Source organism: Marmota monax, unplaced genomic scaffold, assembly GCF_021218885.2.
Source record: "Marmota monax isolate L192 unplaced genomic scaffold, Marmota_monax_Labrador192_F-V1.1 WCK01_AAM20220418_F8-fsc00231, whole genome shotgun sequence".
Classification (NCBI taxonomy): Eukaryota; Metazoa; Chordata; class Mammalia; order Rodentia; family Sciuridae; genus Marmota; species Marmota monax.
In genome coordinates this window covers 2,117,823-2,136,262 of record NW_026693458.1, presented here as the reverse complement: position 1 = coordinate 2,136,262, position 18,440 = coordinate 2,117,823, and the positions used below count along the sequence as shown (strand labels likewise).

Below are 18,440 nucleotides of genomic sequence, written 5' to 3'. Positions count from 1 at the left end.
CCATCCCCAGAAGCTACAACTGTCACCTGAAGGTTGAGGCTCTCCAAATGTGGTTATGGACTTTGGGATGAGTAAATTATCTTGGATCAAATGGGTGGGTCCTATGTGCCATTAGAATTGTCCCTGCAAGAGACACACAAATGACCATGAGTGACCTCAAGTGCAAAGGAAGAGGAAGATGGAGGGAGAGATGCGAGATGAATCCATGAGTCCAGGAGAGTGGGCTGCCACCAGAGGGCGGAAAAAAACAAAGATGGGCACCCCCAGAGCTCTGGAGGGCACGTGTCCTGCTGACATCTTGACCTTGTACCTTGACACTGGTGCTGAACTTTGAGGCCTGAACTATCACATACCTTTCTCAGGACATGTCCATGTGTCCACCATGGGCAGTGCTCTCTCATTCTTCCCTGGTATCGCTGATTCTGGTTCTGAAACTTCTTTAGCACTAGTGTAGTGAGAGCCCAAATAAAGCTCTCATTTAGAAGGTACTGAAAGTGTTTGCTTCGAATCTGCAGGACCTGTGTGTTGCTACCCACGGGGAATTCTAGGAACAGCACACTCCGCTCAGGGAACAGAAGTGATCACTCTAGACTTAAAGTCTACTTTTCTCCTTGCAAAAACCTCTGTTTCAAGTGGTCTTGAGTCTATTCGATCGACTTCAGTCACTGCCTTCCCTAAACCTCACTCCGTGGTGTTGGAATGGGGCTCGCCCTGGCTGAGTCCAGGGAGGGCACCTGATGCAGAGCTGGCCAGGTGAATGGCATGTGCTACTGGGAGGGGCTGGTTCAGGACGGTCAGGAAGCCAAGCTGGGTGACTGAGGGCAGAACCTGGGACTCTGGCTGAGCCCTTGGCAAGTATCCACCATTCATTCAGCAAATACGCGCTGCAGATCTGCGTGTGCCAGAGATCCCTGTGTGTTCCAGGGCTCCAGACAGGACCTCCCAGCCCCTGTCCTGGGGAAGGGGATAAAGAAAGCCATATGATCTGTAGAACTGGAAGTCACTAAGAGCAAGGAAAGTGATCATGTTTCTAAGCTAATTAATCGTGTGCCGGGATCTGCTGCTAACAGCTGCTCTACAGTGAAGCAGGGAGCCCACTGGAAGCAGGAAGAGGCGACACCATGACAGGATTTTGCCATTTCTAAATCCAGCTGGGCATGAATCAGGGGTAACTGTGATTCCTTCATGGTTAAGCCTCCTGGAGCTTTCACTACCTACAGCTGAAGGATGTCCAATAGGGACACTGTCCCTTAGTTCCTACCCTTTACTTTCAGTCCACAGCCAGGGAATCACCAAAGATCACACCTCTTTTCCTTTGTAGGTACAGACGCTTTTCCATTATCTCCACCATCGTCCTCCCCCAGGTCCTCAGCTTCACTGGGTAACTAATCCTACAGCCAATGCTGATTTACTGCCCAACACATACCTTACGGATCCCCACAGTAGAAACCTTTTAAAAATGAGTCACACTTTAACAATCTCAGACACCTCTAAGGGCCCCCACTCTGCCCGCATTCTGAAATTCAGGTGTGATGTCTGGCACTCAGTGCCCTCCACCTTCTGGTCCTCTTACACTGTAGGCTATAGCTGGGTCCCTTACAAATTTCTCAGATGAGCTCCCTCCTTTAATGCTCTCCCCATTTCCTGCACCTGGCCTGCCTGAGCTGGTGCACACTGACTTCCCACGCTGCCCCTCCTGTACTGGAGTGCCCTCTGTCCTCCTCTCGGTTCCTCCTCTACCTTGACCTTGAGGCTCCACTCCAGCACCAGCTCTGCCCTGAGCCCTCTCACCTGTGTGCACACGGAAACGCTCAGGTGCATCTCATGCAGAACAGCTGCTCCCTCGGAGTGGGAGCAGCCTCCTCCATGGGAGCCCCGTGGCAGCCACGTGCAGCAGCAGGTGGGTGGACACACAAGGACCTCACTCCAGAGAGGGCCCTTGCTGTGGTGACCAGGTGAGGGAGCAACTGGCAGGACCAGCAGAGGAGCATCTGCTTCCTGGAGTGACAGACAATCCCGTGACCCACCCCGGGAAGAGATGGTGCTTGGAAGAAGACCGCGGAAGCCTGTTTACATCTTGTAAGTCAATGGCAGGAAGCAGAATCGAGAGGATGGAGTCCAACCCATCTCCCCCTCTGAAGGACGTTGGACTTGTTGAAGAAAAATTGCTACAGGGATGCCGAAGACCTGTTGGCACCAGCGTGTCCAAGTGACTTCCTAGTGACTTAGGGACCTGTGACTATAAAGTCATGAAGACACATTGACTTTAACATTCCAACCCCAAGGACTTTATCCTGTGAGAGCTACAAAAGAAAATAAGTGATAAACGAGACGAGAGTGCACACAGACAGGCACATTAACTTCATGATCTAGTTTACAGTCGTTTAAAAAAATAAATGCAAGCCCCTTTAGATTGTGAATCTCACAAAATGGGAAATGCTATTCACAGCAGATAAATACAATGCCTAGATTTGAATTCCAGATATCAACCGCAAAAGAAAAGGGACTCTCGGGTCAAAGTCACCCTTCTGGCTTTCTGCACGTAACAGCACCCTGGGGGCTGCAGCTCCACTGATCCGTCCAGCCTCATCCTCCCCTGCGTGTCCACCAGTCAGAGCCAGCGATGCACCTGTTCACACCGTAGATACTGGACGCTGATCACCTCCCGGGTGCTGTGCCAGGGGCTGGGGGTGGCAAGCCCCGCTTGGACGCAGCGCTGTCCAGAGGACGTGGTGCCTTTTTAAGGGATCCACTGCAATGCAGCAAGACCAGAGCCCCACAGGAATTAGGGGCTTGCAATACAACACGTGGAGAGAGCAGAGCGTGGGCGACTGGAAAGGCCTCGCGCAGATAGTGAAGTCTGCTCCTCAGCCTCCCGGAGAGATCAGGAAACACAGATGGTTCAGGGAAAGTCAGCAGACCACGAAGGGAAGGGGTCGGGAAGAAGCTGCAGGCCTGGCTGAGGGAGTGCTGTACTGAGGGGCAGGATGAAGGGGCCGGGAACTGGTAACTCAGAAAAGGATCAAGAAGAGGCTGTGAAGATACTGGTCTGCTTTCCTAGGAGCTTGGATTTAAAATTGAGAATAATCTAACCATGAGATGTAGCATGAAGGCAAAACTTGCTTTCTAAATACAGATGTGTTAAAATTGAATAAATACACGGACTTATTCTGCAGACCAGTGCACTGTGACCCTAACCTACACTGGCAGGCCACCCGCTCCCTGCCCCACTCCTCCTGGCTCACCTCTTATTTGGCCATTGCTGAGCTGACCAGGGAAGGCCTGCAGATGCCCACCAGCTGCTCACTCACAGTCCTCACCCCACAGCAAGGAGCTAGCACCTGCAGGGGAGCTTTACCAACCCACCCTGCTGTCTCAGGAAGAGATGTCCACTCACAGTGACCTTCTGTCTCCTACTCATCCCAGTCTCCCCATGAGATCCCACTCCCACCTCTCTTTTCCTTTTTCCTCTCTAGTTTCCATATATGAGAGAAAACATATGACCCTTGACCTTCTGAGTTTGGCTTATTTCACTTAGCGTCATGCTCTCAGGAACTGGACGTCTCTCTATGGGCAGTAAACACTACATCCTTTACTCTAGAGGCAAACACCATGAATGGGACCCAGGACTCTGCTCTACAAACAGCCTTAAAATGACAATGCCTCACTTGCAGAGTGTGAAGAAGTTCCAGAGACCCCTGCAGAACTGTCTCCCAGCACATATAATCTGTCTTCTAGGGAAACAAGTAAAAATAGAGCTAATTCCGTAAAAGACATTATTGCCCAGAAATAAATCTTTTATAGCCTAGGTTTTATTAATCAGTGTCTTATTTTATACATGAAGAATAACAAATTATTACCCTATGGTGATTCATAATATCTGAGATATTTTTATAGTTTTATTACAATTTTAGAGATTATTTGGGTTTCTGGAATTCCTGACAGACAATGAGAACAGCAGGGGGTGGATTAGTTGCTTTCTTAAAACTAAGCAGCATCTTGTTCTATTGGGACACTTTCCCTAAGCTTTAGTGATGTTTGCAAATTTTTGGCTTTGTAACAAGCTGTGCTATAGAATTTCATAGGCCCTAGGGCTTTCTTAATTAACTGTGAACTTTTCCCCTGATGTTGTACAACAGTTCAAACTAGCACAAGAATCATCCGCACATGGAACAAGACAGTTTTGTAACATTACACAAATATTTATTTCTGTATATTCCTATAGAAAAATGTCAAGTTCCTGAGAGCATTATGTTAAGTGAAATAAGCAAAGCTCAGAAGGTCAAGGGTTGTATGGTTTCTCTCATATGTGGAAGCTAGAGAGGAAAAGAGAAAACAATTGTGTAATGTTACAAAATGTTTGCCATTTGATATTGTAACACTTTTCCTACCAATCTTCTTACAACAAAATCATGAATATCTTAATTATAAAAAAAATGTGAAGTCATAGCACAAGTCCTTAAAGTGGAGAAAAATCAAGCATTTAGATACATTTCTATGGTGGCGATATATAACCTCAAAAGTACCTAAAATTGGAGACCCAAAGTGAACCATTCTTAAAAGTTGATCTGCTGTCATAGGGATTTTGCTTCAAATGCCTTTCTCCTTGTATCTGTGTCAATGGATTTATCTTCAAAATAAAGTTAGGATCGACTTCTAGTGATTTTTACATCCAAGTCCATTTCTGGTACCGTATCTTCACTGCTATCTTCAAAAAGATTAGATACAGGGACCTGTCGGAGGGCAGACTGAGTATAGGAAGTTCAAGAGGACACTCCTCTTGTGGAGTTTGAGGGTATGGTGTATGCAACTATCAGAAGAGTCATGATGCTATATTTTCAACTCTCATTTTCTTATGAATGTAAGCCCGAAGTATTCTCTGCAAATACAAAAACACCTCGTCCCAATGGTAATTTTACTGGGTAAATGCAACATGGGGACAATGTGTTTTTAATTCTCCTATGTGCTAGTCAACTTTTGTCACTATTTAAAAAAAAATACCCGAGATAATTAAATGTTTATAAAGACAGAAGGTTGCCTTTGGCTCACAGTTGGGGAGGTGTCAGTCCATGATAAATCGGCCCCTGACTTTGGGCCTGTGGAGAGGCAGTTCATCATGGCAGAGAACACAGCAGAGCCAAACCACCTACCTCCCCAGTCAGGAAGCAAAGGGATGGAGTACGGGGCCGGGATCCTACACTCTTTCAAGGGCACTCCCCCAGGGACCAAAAGGCCTCTTACTGGACCCCACCTCTTATAAAGCTTCCACCACCTCCTAGAAGCACCAGCCTGGGGACCAAGCCTTTAACACAAGTCTCTGGGACCCTCAGGTCCATACCACGGCATCTCACAGCTTTTCTCTCACTTTCTGTGCACCCCGTCAACTTGCTGCCCCTGAATGTTATATCCAACTTAAATTTTACCACCTTGTTGGAAAGATAATACATTTCAAAGTCCAAAACAAGTGTTATCTTCCTATACTGGAGGCACCTCTGATTTAATGGCTATCTAAAAGTGATAGGTAGTATTTTAGATCAAATTATTCCAGTATGTCAAAGAATAATTCAAATTGCTTGCTCCGTTTCCAAAGAACTCTTTCCCTTTGGGTCTGGAATTCCATAAATATTAGGTTTATGTTGAAAGGGTAGTGAAAAGATTCTAGCCACAAGCCAGAGAATTCAAGGTCAAAGTCATAGAAGATTTGAGCTATCAAGACTAAGACTTCCAAATGATTTCCAATATGTACAACCTCCCCCTTAACTTTACATTTGCCTAAGATGCAGTGGCATGAACTAAAAAAAAAAAAAAAAAAAAACTTTAATGGTATTTAACTATAGAATAAGTTAAGTCAAGAAACTATAAGTCATATATTTCTGAAAATATATTTAATATTATATTAAATATATTTCAAATAAAGAATTTAGAAAGTTCACAGTTAAAATACTCAACTTAGGAAGGTGTATTCACAGGTCCCGCAGTTGCAGATTGCTACCAAGTGACTCTGCTTGGCTCTCCCACCCCTCTCTTGTGGTTTTCTGTTTTGAAATGGCCCTCTCACCCAGAAGTTCAGCTTCTTGGGGATTTCTGCTCCCTTGGCCCTGGCCAGAATAAATCCTTTGTCTTTTCTTAAATAAGACCCAGAGTTTTATTTGGGATTTTGGAATAGCGCCTTAACAGTCCTGGATAGTGGGCCTAGCAGAGGATACACACTGGGAGGACCCATACTTGGATTTTCACACAGTCTAGAAAACTTAAGATAAAGCAGCTCATTAACTAGTTCCTTGCATAAAAGTAGAAGAGATAATCATCCCAGCAGTGGGTAGAAATAGAGACAATATGAAAAAGCAAGGGAACAAGTCCCCCCATGGAGCCCATAACACTTCAACAACTGATCCCATTGACACCACAGTGGAGGAGATTTCAAATAAAGAATTTAGAAAGTTCACAATTACAATACTCAAGTAATTAAAACAAGATATGAGAAATGAATTAAGAAAGTACAGGAAGTGAAATAACATTTCAATAAAGAGATAGAGATTCAGAAAAAGAATCAAACAGAAATCCTGAAAATGACTCAATAAATCAAATTAGAAATTCAGGTGAAAGCATCACCAGTAGATAAGACAGATTTTCAGCTTCAAAGACAAAATATGCAGATTTTATTTTATTTTATTTTATTTATTTAGTTTGGTACTGGTGATTGAACCCAGGGACACTTTACCACTGAGCTTCATCCCCAGCCTATCTATCTATTTATTTCTTTATTTTTATTTTGAGGCAATTTCTTGCTAAGTTACTTAGGGCCTCACTAAATTTCTGAGGCTGGCTTTAAACTTTCAATTCTCCTACCCCAGCCTTCTGAGTTTCTGGGATTACAGGTATGTGCCATTGTGCCTGACCAAAGTGTGTAAACTTAAAAATAGAGTGAACAAAAAGGAAAAGATGTTAAGAGACCATGCTGACAATATTCAAGAAATCTGCAATAACATTAAGAGATCAAATCTAAAAATCATTGGCATAGATAAGGCCACCAAAATACAAACTAAAGAATATCAAACTCTTCAATTAAATAATATCAAAAAAATTTTTAAAACTAGATAGAAACACAAATATAAGATGCATATAGAACTCCAAAGAGACAAGGTCAAAAAAGATCCTCTCCAAGACTTATTATAATTAAAATGCCTAAGATAAGAACAAGGATAAAATTTGAAAACTCACCAGAGGAAAAACAGAAAATGACATTTAGACTTTCTTCCTATCTTTCAGCCCAGATTCTAAAAGTCAGGAGAGTTTGGAATATATTTCTGAAAGATATAGTTGCCTACCAAAATTGTTACATCCAGCAATGCTATCTTTCATAATTTAAGTGGAATAAAAAACTTTTCAAGATAAGCAGAAACTAAAAGAATTTGTGACTACTAAGTCAGCAATACAGAACATATTTATTAAAAATTATAAGCAGAAGAAATAAAAAATGAGTATCAGAGTCAGTGAATGGTTGAAACTTAGCAGAAGCATAACCAAGTAAAACACAATAAAATCTGAATTCAATATTAGAAATAAATCAGAACAATAAAAAACAAAAATTATCTTTTTATAACACTGAATGTAAATTGTCGCAACTCTCCAATTAAAAGACACAGACAAAAAAGGACGGGGCTAGGGATGTAGCTCAGCAGTAAAGCACCATTGGGTTTTTATCATTAGTGCTGGAAAAATAAAAATTTAAAAAAAAACTCATTTTCTAGAGAATATCAATGTTGAAAAAAGAAGTATGATACATGTGTCAATTTTTGTTTTTCTAAAATATTTAGAATATTGTTCTTGATTAATTAGAAAAGCATAAAGTAATTAATTCTGTTCAGGATATATTTATTTGGCAGGAGTGAATCTCAATTGTATTCAAGATGATTTTAATACTTTATGCTAAAATTAAAAAAAAAAGACACAGACTAGCAAATTGGAAGAAAAAACAAGACCTAACCATATGTTGTTCAAAAGAGACTTGCTGTACAGGCAAAAACATCCACAGGCTGAAGGTCATAGGATGGGAAAAGATATACCATGGCTCTGAAAATCAAAAGTAAGCAGGAGTAGCTACTCTTTCATCTGAAAAATTAAACTTCAAGCCAAAATTAATCAGAAGAGACAAAGAAGATCATTTTATAGTGGTTAAGGGAACTATCCCAAAACAAGATATGATGATAGTTACATATTTATGCACGTCAATATACCTGCTTACATAGAACAAACCTTACATGATATGAAGACTCAGACAGATCCCAATACAATAATACTGGGTGATTTCAACACACTTTTCTCACCACTGGATAGATCATCCAGATATAAGCTAAATAAAGATTCTTCAGAAATTAAAAATACTATTAAGTGGACCTAACAGATATCTATGGAATAGTTCATTCATCAACGACTGAATTCACTTTGATCTCAGCAGCCCATGAAATATTCTCTAAAACAGATCATATAGTAGGGCACAAAGCAAATCTTAGCAAATACAAAAGAACAGATATTCCTTGCATCCTATCAGATCATATGGAATGAAATCAGAAATCAATGACAGGATAAAAAACAGAAACCACTCTAAAACCTGGAGAATAAATAATATACTTTTAAATGAGGAATGGATTACAGAGAAATTAGGGAAGAAATCTTAAAATTCTTAGAGACACATGTAAATAGAAGTACAACATTTCAAAATCTCTGGGATAGTAGGAAGGTGGTTCTCATAGGAAAGTTTATAACAGTGAGTTCCTACATTAAAAAAAAATGACACCAAATAAAACGCTAATTTTACACTTTAAGCCCTAGAAAAAGAACAAACTAATACCAATATCAGTAGAAAATGACAGGAAATAATTAAAATCAGAACCAAAATTAATGAAATTGAAAATTTTAAAAATACAAAGGGAACAAAGAGTTGATGGTTTAAAAAGAAAAATAAGATTGATAAATCCATAGCCAAACTAATCAAAAGAAAGAGAAAGAAGACCCAAATTAACAAAATTATAGAGATAAGCGGGGTAGGGGGCATATCACCACAGACACTTTTAAAATACAGAGGAACAGTAGAAACAATTTTGAAAATTTATACTCCAATAAGCTAGAAAATCTCAAAGATATTGACAGATTCCTAGACACATATGACCAACCCAAAGTGAACCATGAGGCTATAAAAAACTTAGGCCAATATCAAATAATGAAATTAAAGTAGCTACTAAAAGTTTAACAACAACAACAACAAAAAACCTTCCAGGACCAGATGGATTCTCAGCTGAGTTCTACCAGAACTTCAAAGAAGAATTAATGACAATTATCTTCAAATTATTCCATGAAATAGAAAAGGAGGGCTCATGCCAAATTTATTCTATGAAGCTAGTACCACCCTCATATCAAAATCAGACAAAGACACATCAAGGAAAAAAAAACTTTAGACCAATATCCCTGATTAACATAGATGCAAAAATTCTTAATAAAACATTGGCAAACTACATTCAAACCACACATGATCAAGTGGGTTTCATTGCAGGGATGCAAGGTTGGTTCAACATATGCAAATCAATAAATGTAATTCACCACATAAACAGAATTAAGGACAAGAATCACATGATTATCTCAATTGATGCAGAAAAAGCAATTAACAACCCCCAGCACCCATTCATGTTTAAACACTAGAGAAACTAGGGACAGAAGGAACTTATCTCAACATCAAAAATTCTGAATACAACAAGCCAAAAGCCAGCATCATACTAAAAGGGGAACTGAAAGCATTCCATCTAGAAACAGGAACAGGGTATCCAGTTTCACCACTCCTATTCAACATAGTCCTTGAAACTGTAGCCAGAGCAATCAAGCAGGAAAAGGAAATTAGAGGGATATAAATAGGAAAACAAGAAGTTCAATTATCTGTTTGCTGGTAACAATTTTATATTTGTTATATTTGACCCAAGAAGCTCCACCAGAAGATTCTAGAAATGATACATAAATTTAGCAAAGTAGCAGGATACAAAATCAACATACATAAATCAATTGCTTTCCTATCCTTCAATAACCAATTTGCTAAGAAAAAAATCAGAAAAATAATTCCATTCATAATAGCCTCAAAAAATAAAATACTTAGAAATCTAACCAAGGAGGTAAAAAAAAAAAAAAGCCTACAATGAAAATTATAGAACAATGAAGAAAGAAATTGAAGAAGACCTCAGGAGACAGAAAGAACTTCCAGGTTCTTGGATAGGTAGAAGTAATATTGTCAAAATGGCCATATGATCAAAAGCAATACATAGATTCAATGCAATTCCCATCAAAATATCAATGACATTCTTCACGGAACTAGAAAAAACAGTCCTAAAATTCACTTTGAAGAATAAAAGATTAGAATAGAATAGCCAAAGTAATGCTGAAAAATAAAAGTGATGCTGGTGGCATCACAATATCTGATCTCAAATATAACACAGAGCTACCAAAACAAAATCAGCATGGTATTATCAGAAAAACAGACATGAAGACCAGCAGTATGGAATAGAAGACACAGAGACAAATCCACATAGATACAGTCACCTGATCCTTAACAAAGGTATCAAAAATATTTATTAGAGAAAACATAACCTTTTAAACAAAATGGTGCTGGGGAAACTGAATATCCATATGTAGAAGAGTGAGACTAGATCCTCCATCTCTCACCCTACACAAAAGCCAATGCAAAGTGGCTGAAAGACCTAGGAATTAGACCAGAAACACTACAGGTGTTAGAAGAAAATGTAGGCTCAACATTCTGACATATTGTTGCATGCATTGATTACCTCAATAGGACCCCTAAAGCTCAAGGAACAAAACCAAGAACCAATAGGTAGGATGACATCAAATTAAAAAGCTTCTGCATGGTGAAGAAAACAAGACCACGAATGGAAGAAAAAATTCACCAGCTACTCTTCTGACAGGAGATTAATATCCAGAATATGTAACAGAACTCAAAAAACTTAATACCACAAAAAAAAGCCCAATTAATAAATGGGCAAATGAACTAAACATAGTTTTCAAAAGAAGAAATGTAATGGCCAATGTATATAAATGAAAAAAAAAAAGGTTCAACATCATTAGCAATCAGGGAAATGCAAATCAAAACTACACTGAGATTTCATCTCACTCTAGTTAGAACGGCAGTCATCAAGACTACATCATTATCCAAAGTACATGTATGAAGACACAAATTGGGTGTCAACCTACTTTATATACAAACAAAGATATGAAAAATTGTGGTATATATGTGTAATAAGAATTATGATGCAAAAAAAACCAAGTGCATGTATAAAGATATGAATTGCCGTGAAGGTACTTTATACAAAGATATGAAAAACTGTGCTCTATATGTGTAATAATAATTGTAATATATTCCGCTGTCGTGTATTTTAAAAAAATAAAAATCAATTTTAAAAAAGTTTTTAAAAAAAGATTACAAATAATAATAAATGATGAGGAGGATGTAAAGGAAAAGGTACCCTCATACATTGTTAGTAGGACTGCAAATTAAGCCAACCACTCTGGAAAGCAGTGTGGAGATTCCTCCAGAGACTAGGAATGGAACAACCACAGGACCCAGCTACCCTCACTTCTTGATATTTATCATGAAGAACTAAAATCAGCACGCAATAGTGATACATGATACATGCAATGTTCATAGAAGCACAATTCGTGATAGCCAAGTTATGAAACCCACCTAGATATCACTCAACAGATGACTGGATAAAGAAAATGTAGTATGAATACACAACAGCATTCTACTCAGCCATAAAGAAGAATGAAAGCATGGGATTTGCCAGCAAATACGTGGATCTGGAGAATATTATGCTAAGTGACATAAACCAGACTCAGGAAGTCAAGGGTAGAATGTTTTCTCCCATATTTGGAAGCTAAAGAGAAGTAAAAAAAATTTTTGAAAAAGGTGATCTCATGAAAATAGAAGGGGGAACAATGGATTAGATGAAGGGGACTTAGAGTGGAGAGGGACAAGAAAGGGGGAAGACCAGAGAATGAAATTGACCAAATTATGTCATGTGCATGTGTAAATATATCACAATAAATTCTCCTTTTATGCATAACTATAATGGGCCAATTTAAAAAAAATAGATTAATAGGAGGAAGACCAACAGGGTAGAGGAAGGGGATCAGGGAGAGGGAGGAGGGTATGGAAGGTGGGTAGTACTGGGGATTAAAATGTAGCAAGTTATGTCATATGCATTTCTAAATATATCAAAATGAACCCCACAATTATGTAAAACTATAATGCACTAATAAAAACAAAAATAAAAGGGATGAATGCATAATGTATATGCCAGAAAATGTATACTTGATTTTATACATAAAAAATACCCCTTTCTACATGCTTAAAAAATTTAGGAAGATATATATTGAGTTAAAAGGCATAATTCAATATGCTGGTTTAGTATATAATCCTTTTAATAGTTCAGTTGCAAATATTTTAAGGGGCATAAACATCTCTGTGAATCAGAAGCAAGTAACACCTTGGTCTTTTTCATTCTCAAGAGATGAGATTATACTGCACCTAAAACAAATAAGAAATTAAAACCACAGCCCAGCTGATATGTATTAGATCACTTTTCTTAGTAATTCACTTCTTAGAAATAATTTTAATTGCTGCCTTATTGAATAGATATACTGTTTAAACTGCAATCCAGTAGTTACAATGTTACAACTATTTTTCAATGTCCATTGTTTTTAGACTTTAATCACTCTCCATTTTATTACAATAAAGATACTTGTTTGGCTGGGGCTGCAGCTCAGTGGCAAAGCGTTTGCCTAGCATGAGTGAGGCACTGGGTTCGACCCTCGGCACCACATAAAAATTAACAAATAAAATAAAAGCAACTATTACAAAACAAATTGTTTTTAAAAAATGCTCATTAACTCAAACACAAAAAATATCATTTTTATCCCTACTTTGTGTAATTTTTCCATCTTTATCATGAGAGTAGTAGATTCACTATGAAATCTGAATCAGACTAGACATACACTTCACTCACTAGAAAATCGGACTTGTGAGACTCAAATTGGGAGTCCGTGGGAAATGGATTTCATGAGTTCCTTTTGAAAGTTACCATACTTAGCACCACACTTAGCAGCTATATGAAATTCTTGAGAAAGGATATTTAAGACAATCCTATACTTTATATATTAAGTGGAAAAGTCATATCTTTATGCAGAGAGAACACATTTGGCATGAGTACAGCCATATTATGATCCAACTTCTCCAATACCAGGCAACAAAGATAAAAACAGGCCAAGCAGCAATCAGCCTTTCAGTGAAAAGTCATATCACAAGGGGGGGGGGGGGGGGGTCCAGAAGACACTATCCAGTCAGTCCAAGGGATTCATTCAGACAGCCCAGTCCTAGAGAGTACTTGGAAGAAGTCTGATGTAGGAGTCACAGCCACCAAATGTTCCTGGAAAGAATGGGGGAACAATCCCAGTGCCAAGTGCCTTTGTCATTCAGAAATGTAGGCTAATTTGTTCCATGGGTAAATGTACCATTAATTCTCACTAACTATTTAATTTTTTTATCCTCTTGATATTCAGTCTACATGCTTCTAGGTAAAATCGTCAATTTAAGTTTACTTATTTTGAGTCATTCTATTGTTCCATGATGACTTTAAATGCATTTTGGACGATTTTTTTAAAATAAGCATATAATTTTGAAACAATTTTGAATTTATGGAGAAGACAGAGCTATATGAATATATATATATATATATATATATATATATATATATATATATATATATATATATATATATATATATATATATATATATCATCACCCCTGAATAACATGCATTTCCAAAACAAAGACAGTTCCCACTTAACCAAAATTTGATTGTCATCTTGGATACAAGTCCAACTTTTAATCCTCAAATCTTGTTCAAGTTTCACCAGTTCCCAATAATGTCCTTTACAGAACAAGCATCCGGTGCAGTATCATGGTTAGCATTTAGCTGTTAAGCTTTCTTAGCCTCCTGTAATCAGAAAGCCTCCCTCCACACCCTTCTCAGCCTGTGACAATGTGCTGAAGGTCACATAGCACTGTCTCCCCAAGACCCACCCTTGCCACTCTGTGGTACCTTCTGCACCCTGCAGAAGGAGTCTGAACCCGGCTCCAGGGTCCTTGGCCACTCCTTACCCAGTGTGGATGCCACTCTGCTCAGCCTCATTGAATGTGTTGGTGACAGAGTTGTTCAAAAAGAGGAGAGAAGAAGAGGGAAAATGAGTAATTTGGGTTTCTTCATGGTCAATTCACTTTTCAGAAGTGATTATTATTTACATGGACTGCTTATGCTCCATAAAGTCTGTCTGTATGGAGTTTGGAGGAAAAGAATGAAGACAATATGGACTCTATCTTTTATGGTGCCCCATTTGACACTAAACTGAACAGTCTGTTACTTATCTAGATTCTTTTTCTTAACGGTATTACTGAAAGGTCCAAATTGAAGCATCTGCTGAAATAATTACCCACCTACAGTATGAGGTACTCTTCCTAACACATATCACTAAATCTGTTATAGTTTGGATGTGAGGTGTCCCCAAAAGCTCATATGTGGGACAATACAAGAAGGTTTAGAGGAGACATGACTGGGTTACGAGAACCTTGAACGAATCAGTGAATTGATCCCCTGATGGGATTAACTGGGTCATGACTGAAGGCAGGTAGGGTGTGGCTTTAGGGTTCATATTTTACATCTGGTAAGTGGAGTCTCTCTGCTTCCTGATCATCATGTGAACTACTATCCTCTACCACACTCTTGTGCCATAATGCTCTGCCTCACCTCAAGCCCTGAGGAATGGAGCCAGCTGTCTATGGACCAAGACCTCTGAAACCTTGAGCCACCAAATAAACTTTTCCTCCTCTAATTGTTCTTGCCATGTCTTTTAGTCACAGCAGCAAAAAAGCTGACTAAAACATTATCGCTTAATGAATGAATCACCTTCCTAAACCACAAACTCTGTGCTAGGTTTGCCCTTCTTCTCCCAACCAGGCTAGTGAACCTGAAAAAATAACAACTACACAGGAAAAAAAAGAAACAATTAAAAGTAAAAGTGTGTGTAGCTAAGCAATGAATAAATGAGTCCACTGAAAAGCCACACAGAAGGCTGTTACTCAGCGTTTCACCAGTTACAGGCACTTCCATAAAATCCACCCAACCATTTGATTATACACCCCTGAGATCAGTGCCCAGAGCTGCACTGTTCTCTGCATTCTTCCTCCTGTTTTGGGTGCTGGGTGAGAGCCATCAGTGACCTCTCATCCACGCTTAGACAGGAGAGAAAACGACAAGACAAGAAAACAACTTTAATATGAATGCTGAAAAACAATCAGACTCATTATTAGGCACCAATTTTGATTAATGTAAGGTCCAATGGAAGTCAGATCCTCCTGCACAGCCACCTCCACAGTGTCCTGGTGTTCAGAGGGAACTGGGAACAGAACTAGGGTGATTGTAACATGCAGAGGTGTGTTCATGTCCTTGGTAGCAAGTGAGAGAACCAACAAGAGATGAAAGGACATAAAGACAATGCAGAACTCTGGGGGTCTGTCCTCAAAATGTCATAACCATGTATGAGTTCCGGGGGGAACAGGTGACTCCATTCAGAGATTTTACAGTATCAGGAACTATCCTAAAAATGCAAAGAATGCAATCCATTCTAGATATTTCATCTCCAGAAACACAGAGAGTATACAGGATCAATACAGGAAAAGAAAGAGAAGAAGGAAGAAGAAAGCAAGCCCATCATCATTGAAGTTAAGAAACTAATCCCCCTTCAGGCAGAATCCTCCCAACATGGAAATTCCCCATTCACTTGCCAGGTAAACTAATATTCAAGTGAAAAATACAGAACCCCTAAAAGGCTCTTCTCGGGACCTCACTTCATGCCCTGGCTGCCCTGGTGGTGCTGATTCTGCTTCTGGAGAGTCCAGGGCCTGCAGGAGGAGCCTGGCACGAGTCTTCACCGTTCTCTTCTTGGTATTCAAGATGGTTTCAATTTTGTTAGCTACATAGTTTTTATCTAGAACAATTATTCTTTGTAAAAGGCAATTTAAAAAGAATAAAAATGCTTTGAATATGAAAATCTTAAAACTCTCAACAAAAGGAGACTGAAAAAACTCTAGTCCTGGGGTTTTCGGTGTCGGCCAGGGACCGGCCAGACCAAGATGAGTGAGGAGCTCGTTTTGAACATTCGCACGTGGGTTCCTCAAAGCTCATCTCGGTGCCCCCTCCTCTTCCAAGAAGGATGCTCACGGTGAAAGGGAGCAGCCCGACTCCTGTTGACTCTGAATCTTCCATTGGATTCCAAGCAAAATACCATCAACAACTAATCCTGCAGCCTGAATGCCATCGCCCCGAGAACAGAACCAGGCAAGCCGGTGCGAGGGTCTCCTCTGGACACCACTGCTGGACTTTCCTCCAGGGGAGGCTTCTGAAGCCCGCTAGTGAGTGGCAAGAGCGGCCTCTCGTGGCTGACGTTATTGCTGCAGTCTACCGGCCCAGGGCTGGGTTGCTTTACTCCCCTTTCTGTAGAGTTCATTTCTCATTTCTGGATTTGTTTAAGCAAAGCAGCGGTTTCCATTGCAGGACCTAAGGAGTTTGATTTGACCTAAACATCCCTGTTCTATTGACAAAGACTTTCCACGAAATCAATTTGAAGCTGAATCTGAAACACGGTACAACGTGTGACCAAAGAATCAGGAACACCTTCCTAGAGGAGCAGGACAGCGTGGCCATGCAGGGTGCTCAGGCCACCGGTGCCAGTGTGTGCGAATGGCCCTGGCGTGAGGCTTCAGGGCAGGAAAACACTGAGCTGCGACAAACTTCATGAGGGTGGCTCAGGCGAACCGCTGAAAGCTACCTCTGGCTTTCCTGCAGCAATCTAAATTTCTGAGCATAGCCACTAGCACTGATCTGCTCGTTTCAAAGGAGATTTTGGTAGGAGAAGCTGGAGACTCAGACTGGGGAGATTCCAGTGACAGAAAAATCAAAGAAAATTAAAGTGATTTTACTACAAGGAGGAAGATATTTTTAAAATGTAATCTCAGGGCTGGCTTAAATTAATCAAGAAAGGAAATATCCTTTAGGAAGAGATTTAATCCGAACAAATAATTTTAACATATTTTAATGTATGATAAAATATGGGTGCATTGGGTTCTGCTGAAGTATTCGGGATATTAGCATCGTATTCAAATATAGCCCGTTCTATAATAAAGGCTTCCAATGACAAATTTAAAAATGGAAAATATTAGCATCCAGAGAAGTGCAATTTTCAAGATCACTTAAACGACTAAGTTTTGTCTGTAAGCAACAACTTTCTACTATGAGAAATGAAGTTCCCTAGCAAGGCACGGCCCTCGAGCTAGTCCCTTAGTAGCAGCGGCAGATTATTAAATTTGTGTTCTAAAATTTAGCTTCACCTACAGGTGCTCTATCCCCGTAGCGCATGAGTTAATTAGCACCTTAACTCTGAAGCTGCCAACGTCTGCAAAACTGTACGCTGCTAACATCTAAATTGATGCAATATGATGTAATGTCTGCCAAATTATTTCCCTCTTAGACTTAATTCCTGAGGTGCTACAATCCTAAAAAAGAATAAATGACAGCATTTGTAGGCTAATCCCTTATTGCCACGTTCCTCTCAGTTTTATAAAAAACGTTCTCAATGTACATTCAAATATATAGATAAAAAGTCAAATATTCATCATATATTTTAAAGTCCCTCCACAAGATGAAAGTCTTTTGTAAATAAAAATTCTATTTTTCAGGTTGCAATTGACTAGGTTTCCTTAAAGGTTCTTTATTTTCAGGAGCATGCCCTGCAAGTTCAAGTCCAAATATCACCAATAATGAAAATACAAAGTTATCCAGGTAGCCTCGCCCAAGTAGCAAAGCATTCGCTGAACTTACGTGGATTCCCCGCTTCTGCCCAGCTCCAGGTCTGCGGAGGCAGCAGCAGCAGCACCTGGAAGAAGGCGCGGGCGGCGGAGGCCATGCTCGCTGCGCTCGGCGCCCCCGGCTGCGAGGACGCGGCGGCTCGGGTCGCCTGCGCTCACGCCCTGCGCTGCCCGGGCTCCAGCGCTCCGCGGCTCTGGGTTTCCCACTCGCCCCGCGCAGCCGGCTGGCGCAGGAGGAGCCGCCTGTCCCGCTGCAGCGCTCGCAGGACGACGGCCTTCGGGCGCCTCCACCGCTCTGCGCTGGGCTGCGCCTCCAGCACCTAGCCGTAGTGGCAGGCGCGCCCCGGAGGTGGCAGGCGCTCCCAGGAGGTGGCAGGGGCACCGCGCGCCTGGGAGGAGTCGGCAGCCCGGCCCACGCCCCCGTGCCGCCCTCGGTGGCCACACACCTGAGGCTCCTCCCCGCTGG

The 18,440-nt window shown here is 40.4% G+C and overlaps 1 protein-coding gene across 1 annotated transcript in view; it reads right to left on the bottom strand.

Moving 5' to 3' along the window:
• LOC124101634 (contactin-associated protein-like 3) overlaps positions 1–18,111 on the bottom strand; it is a 209,584-nt gene extending 191,473 nt beyond the window's left edge. Inside the window, exon 1 of the mRNA XM_058583459.1 lies at positions 17,988–18,111. Coding sequence (XP_058439442.1) covers positions 17,988–18,072 — 85 coding nt within the window. The 5' untranslated portion in view covers positions 18,073–18,111. The remainder of the gene's footprint in view (positions 1–17,987) is intronic.
• Between the last annotated feature and the right edge of the window lie 329 nt (positions 18,112–18,440).